This window comes from Girardinichthys multiradiatus, chromosome 12 (assembly GCF_021462225.1).
Source record: "Girardinichthys multiradiatus isolate DD_20200921_A chromosome 12, DD_fGirMul_XY1, whole genome shotgun sequence".
Taxonomy (NCBI): Eukaryota; Metazoa; Chordata; class Actinopteri; order Cyprinodontiformes; family Goodeidae; genus Girardinichthys; species Girardinichthys multiradiatus.
Window position 1 is genome coordinate 23,778,771 of NC_061805.1, and position 6,436 is coordinate 23,785,206.

The window sequence follows — 6,436 nt, forward strand, 5'->3', positions numbered from 1 at the left end:
CAGGTGCTTCTTTGCAGCAAATCCTTTTGACCTCCTTTAGGTTTTTGTTTAAATAAAACGATTCAACGGGTTTTTGTTTTTTTTTCCTCTTTCTTTTGTTGCTGCTTGTGTGGCTTTTGTCAGGCTGTCTTGTCTCATCACTGAATCAAAAGACAGTCAGTTGATGCACGGTCATTAAACTTGTCCAAGCCTGTCTATGTGTAGCATTCCAATATCTTGCCTCAATTCAGCATGAAGAGTTTTATTAATCCGGGTTCAGAAATTGCAGGAGTTTTCCTAATGAAAGACTGAAACTCCATAAATCTTTGCTGCTCTATAGCTTTGTATAGTTTTCACCTGCTGCTCCAAATTAAAAGGCCTGTTGGGTGGCCTCGAGGTGTGTGCACAAGCGCGTGCACATTCACGATCAGCATATATACAGCTGTGACAGAGGATCTCCCCACAGTTGCTCTGCCATCATGGATCTAAAGGTCATCTTCATAGTTGTTTGTCTGAGTTCTGTGGCCATCATCTCCACTGACGGTAAGACCTGCACCTTTATGCACAATTCAAACCAAAAACATCTGATAACACGTCTGATTTATTTGATTATTCAATAAATACATTTTTTTAAATAAGTGTAGATTAAAGATTAAAAAAAGAAAGGAGCAATTGTGAGAACCTTGTGAAGTTTTTATCCTCTTTTAGCATTTTAAAACTGAAATTATCTGGCACGATTTTCTTACTTTTACAGGAAAATTATTTGTATAAATACCGGTTACAACATGTTGAGATTTAACCAATACTTCTTGTCCAATTATGTACAACCTTTAGGCTACAATTATACATGGCAAAACTCCAAATTTGATTCGGATTTCAACAGGTTTTTATCAGTTCATCAGCTTCATAATCTATCAAGATTTAATTAGAACTAGATGAAGAATTTTTACAACAATGACTATATTGAGACACAAAGTTGATTCATTTTTTGTTATTCTTTTCAATCATACAAAATTAATTAATGCTGTATTTTATTTAACACTGTGCCCCTTTTCTTAGCTGGCATCCCAAAATGCTGCATCAGAACAAGAGAAATTCACCTTAAAAGGTTTGTGAAGATGGAAAGATGGGAGCGGCAGTACAGCACTGGAGCCTGCGACATTGATGCTCTCGTGTAAGTACAGCAAACGAGCTGCCAGCAGGAAGGTTTAGTAAGTCGTCAAATGACAGAGCTAACAAGCCAAAAGTAACAATGCAAGACTCTGTGAGTGGTGTTCATGCGTCAGTATTTCCCATTCAGTGAGCAGTGTCTTTCAGAGGGAGCTTACCATGCTAATAGCTGCTTTAAATAATATCTGTTATAACAGCTTCATAAAAAAAACTTAACGGTCATCTACCTTGTTTTTGGCTTACAGAGTGTACATAAAGGGCCTGCTGACACCACTATGTGTTCATCCTAAATGGGAAAGGCGCCTGCCGAAGATTCTGAGCGCGATGAAAAGACTGAGACAGAACAATCTTGGGAAATACTAAGTTGTGGAACAAATACTTTACTCTGTCCAATGAGTGGTGACAATTTTTAAGAGTTTTACAAGCTCTCTTAGTTGCTTAAAATATTCAGGTTTTTCTTCTACTTCTATGAGTGATGGAAATAATGTGATGTTTTTTGGGTTAGTGTATTTAAGTAAAGTAGGGAGGAAATTTTTTGGACTACAGTGTATCTAAACGGTATACCAATGACTTCCCTACACTTCTCTGATTGCTTTCCAAGATAAAGATGCAAGATCAGTTAAAGACCAGGATGTATCATTATTACTATGGTGAACGTGGGTCAGCTAATACTGTCAGCTCTCGTACTCAATATTTCATATGTATTAACCTCTAACAATGAGCAGAGTTAAATAGATGTTCTGTGCTTTGTAGTATTGAATATTACTGTTTCTGCTTGAGTTTAGACAGCTTATATTTGTATCTTACCTTGACATTCAAAATGTGACTCATGTTTTTCTGTTCTGTTGAGTGTGTCTCCAAATCAGTAACATATTTTAAAATGTTAACTGTATATTTAGATCTTATTTGGTTTTATATTGTATTTTATGTTTTTGCAATAAATCAAAATATTTCATAACACGGCATAATTTTTCCTAACTTCAGTGGGTGATACAAAAAAAAATTACATCATAATAAGGCAGAAAGCCTTTTAAAAAACCAAAAACATTGGTTTGAGGCTAAAACAAAAACCAACTTTAACAGGTTTTCATCCTCATCCTTGCTAATTTGTGTGAAGTACAATTGAAAGTTAATTCAATTCAGTTCAAAATCCAAAATTATTATTCATCCCAAAGGTAAATTAAATTTTGTAGTTCATATTAAACAGGTTTCCTCAAAGAGCCGTTGTAGATGCTGATGGCTGTGGGGAGGAAGGATCTGCTGTAGCGCTCCGTCTTACAGCAGATCTGAAGAAGCCTCTGACTGAAGACACTCTGTTGTTGTAGGACAGTCTCATGAAGAGGATGCTCAAGGTTCTCCATAATGTTCTTCATTTTATGAAGAATCCGTCTTTCCACAATGATCTCCAGAGGTTCCAGAGGAGTCCCCAGAACAGAGCCAGCCTTCTTTATCAGCTTGTTGAGCTTTTTTAAGTCCCTGGCTCTGATGCTGCTTCCCCAGCAGATGATGGCAGAAGAGATCACACTTTCCACAACAGACTTATAGAAGATATGCAGCATCTTGCTGCAAACACCAAAGGACCTAAGCTTCCTCAAGAAGTACAGTCTGCTCTGTCCCTTCTTGTAGATGGCTTCACAGTTACATCTCCACTCTAGTCTGTTGTCCAGGTGAACACTGATGTATTTATACTCCTCCACCACCTCCACCTCTTCTCCCATGATGGAAATACTATTTGACCTATTCCTGTTTCTCTTAAAGTCTACAATCATCTCCTTTTTTTTATTCCCATTGAAGATTATATGATTGTCTCCACACCATGCCACAAAGCAATCCACTAGCTCCCGGTACTCAGCTTCTTGTCCATCTCTGATCCACACCACGACTGCAGAATCATCCGAGTATTTCTGCAGATGACAGGAGTCTGTCTTGTACTGGAAGTCTGAGGTGTACAGAGTGAAGAGGAATGGTGATTGTACAGTCCCCTGTGGTGCTCCTGTGCTGCTGACTACCTGGTTAGACTCACAACCCTTCAGTCTCACAAACTGTGGTCTGTTTGTCAGGTAGTCTTTGATCCAGGAGATTGTTGAGGCCTCCACCTGAGTCTTATGGAGTTCCTGACAAAGCAAATCAGGTTGGATTGTATTAAATGCACTGGAGAAATCAAAGAACATGATCCTCACAGTGCTACTGGCTTTGTCCAGATGACAGTGGGTTTGTTGAAGCAGGTGTATGATGGCATCTTCAACTCCAACTCCACAGCGATAAGCAAACTGAAGGCGGTCCTGATAGTTTATTATTTGCTTATTCAGGAGTCTCTCTAGGACCTTCATGATGTGGGATGTCAGGGCAACAGGTCTATAGTCATTGAGGTCTGACGGATTAGTTTTCTTACTGGTACCAGAACAAGACAGGAGCCCTTTAACAACACTTCTTCTGGGCCAGGCTTTCGTATCTTATCTTATCTTATCTTAATCTTATCTTAATACATTTAATTGCATCATATCTTAAAAGGTCATATCGTATCTTATGAAAGTCAAAGTTAGCTTTATGGTCAATTTGCTGTATGTGCAGGAAATACAGTTAATTACAATTGCATTCCTCATAGCCCCTTGTTGCAACAAACGATACCATTAAAATAACAAAAGAAGTACTAATAAATAATAAAATACAACACAAAGGAAATTGCAGTAATCTTATCTTGTATCTGTTTACATTCTGTTGCATGATATCTCATCGCATTGCATCTTTCATAATCGTTGTACATCTTCTGTAATTTAATCGTACTGCAATCATATTCTATCCATTTGTATCTTATATTATTGCTTTTTATTGTAACACATTCCCTTGCATTTTGTCTTATTCCGTCTTACGATACATTGCAATCATCCTTGCAGTAAAATAGTACTTCTCTTTCGAAACTAGATTTTCTTTTTTTTCAAAACTGCACTTCGACCTTTAGCCTTCTTGGGGAAGCAAATGTCAAGAGAATCTTCAAAGGAAATAAATGTTAAATGGGAACTCATGCTGCATTATTTTTCTAAACTGAGCAGGATTAAGTTTCACATTCTGCTTTTAAAAACTTCAAAAGTAAAATCCCTGAGCTGGGAAAATGACCTCAGTTAGGTTTCAGTTTAAACTAAATGATTCAACTGGGTTTCTATTATTTGGTTATTGCTGGTGTGGCATTTGTCAGGCTGTTTGGCAACAAAATCTAACTTGTTCAAGCCTGTCTTTATGCAGCATTCCTGAATCACATGTCAATACTGCATTAACAGTTTTATCAATTTGAGTTCAGAAATGACAGGAATTGTCTTCATAAAAGATCTACCCTGCACATTTTGTCACAGTTTGTTTTCAGCTGCATCTCCAAATTGCAAAACATGCTGGGTGGTGTGAGAGTGTGTATTGGGTTTAGAAGTGTCAGCACATGTGAGTGCATGTTGGCTGTCTGTATATATAGTGGCAGTATTTATAGAGTGAAGACAGAGTTTCTTCCTTCAGTTTCTCTGCCATCATGGATCTGAAGGTGGTATTTGTGATTGTCTTCCTGAGTGCTTTGGCTATCACCTCCACTCATGGTAAGCACGACATTTTTACCCATAAGTCAAAACAAAAAGCAAATAGTTCTTTGATAACCAGGGTTAGTAATCAGATGCACTTTCAGATGCATATTCTCCAGTGAGTGTAGATTTAAACATTTAGTGATTTGTTTTCCTTCTACTTTGGCATGTTAAAGTTGAGACGACCAGAGTGCATTTAATACAAACTTTTAATTATTTTACAAACTATTATAGAAACCTATTTCAGCATGTAAATAATCAACTGGTACTTCTGGTCCACTTAATTACAACCTGCAAAATACTGTTTCACAATGGAAAGCCGTTAGTCTAATTGGGATTTTTATGTGGTTTCAAAATATTCAGAACAAGATGAAAGTCATTGGAAACATCTTTATTCAAGCACTGATTATATCAATAAAACATTTGTTCTTAATCTTGCACAATGTTAAGTAATTTTATGCTGTCTTGTATTTAACATTATGTCATTCATTTTTTTCAGCCGGCATTCCAAAATGCTGCATTAAGGTAAGGAGAGTCCAAGTAAAGCTGTTGTCAAAAGTTGAACGATGGGAGAGGCAGGACCGCAGTGGACCTTGTGACATCGATGCACTGATGTAAGTACAGCAAGTGAGCCACCAGCAGAAATGTTTAGTAAATCATTGGATGATAAAGCTGATGCATGCTTCATTGCTTTCATCATAGTTGCCTCTCAATTACTCACCCCTCTCTGTCTGAAGGATCTCATTAAATGATAAAAAAACAACTAAACTGACATGTATCTTCTTCTGGGTTTGCAGAGTGTATGTCAAGAACAGGACCACGCCCTACTGTGTCAACCCCAGATATGCGAAACTACTATCATATCTTAGGAATGCAAAAAAGCTGCAAAAGGACCAAACCAGGGGGGTCTAAGATGTGCGAAACAGCATCTTCAGACATCTGTTAAAACAACTTTTTCGGATCAAGATGTGAAGTTAAACATCTCAGCTTCAGTCAGTTGGATCCATTATCATTACTACATACAATATGAACCTTGTAAACATTGTGTAGTTGAACTATTACTTCATATTATTGTTTAAAAAGTATTTCTTACATATTAACCAATTATACTCGATACTGTTACAGTACGCATATGTTGTGTTTTTGTATTGTAGAATGTTATCGTTTCTTTTTGAGTTGAGGCACCACATTTATTGGAAAAGAGGGGGAAAAGGTCAATCAATTTGTAGCAAAATCTCTAACTAGAGATTTGATAAAAAATTAACTTTTAATCTGAAACATTCATTTAAAAGGAGTAAAAAGAAAGAAATCCCAAAAAAAGGCCACACCACTAGATATACCTATAAAATTTATGTAATTTCATTATTTTTTCAAAATGTATTCTCCACTTTTTTGAAATGATTAGAGTTTCTACAAATGTTTAATCTGTAATTCCTGACTTCCTGTTTCCCCGTGGCCAGTTTCTCTTAGCCATGCTTTCTTCAAAATGGGAAGACTAGAGAACATGTCATTCAAAAAGGTAGATGTATGTTGACCTTTATAAGTCAGGAAATGACCACAATGTTATCAAAGTAGAGATTCAACCCAAACTTCCCCATATACTGAGAGAAACAAATAAGGCTGAATGAGGAGTCAGGTTTATCTTGTCACCACACACAGTGAGGAGGATGGTAACAAAGGTAAAAAATAAACAGCTAAAAAAAATGTCCAAATCTCACTGAAATTAC

The 6,436-nt window shown here is 36.8% G+C and overlaps 1 protein-coding gene across 1 annotated transcript; it reads left to right on the forward strand.

The window, feature by feature from the left end:
• The first annotated feature begins 368 nt into the window (after positions 1 to 368).
• On the forward strand, positions 369 to 2,101 carry ccl27b (chemokine (C-C motif) ligand 27b). Its single transcript, XM_047382321.1, has 3 exons — positions 369 to 522; positions 1,039 to 1,153; positions 1,395 to 2,101. Exons 1-3 carry the CDS (start codon positions 459 to 461, stop codon positions 1,510 to 1,512), a joined length of 297 nt encoding a protein of 98 aa, XP_047238277.1. The 5' UTR covers positions 369 to 458; the 3' UTR covers positions 1,513 to 2,101.
• Positions 2,102 to 6,436: the final 4,335 nt, after the last annotated feature.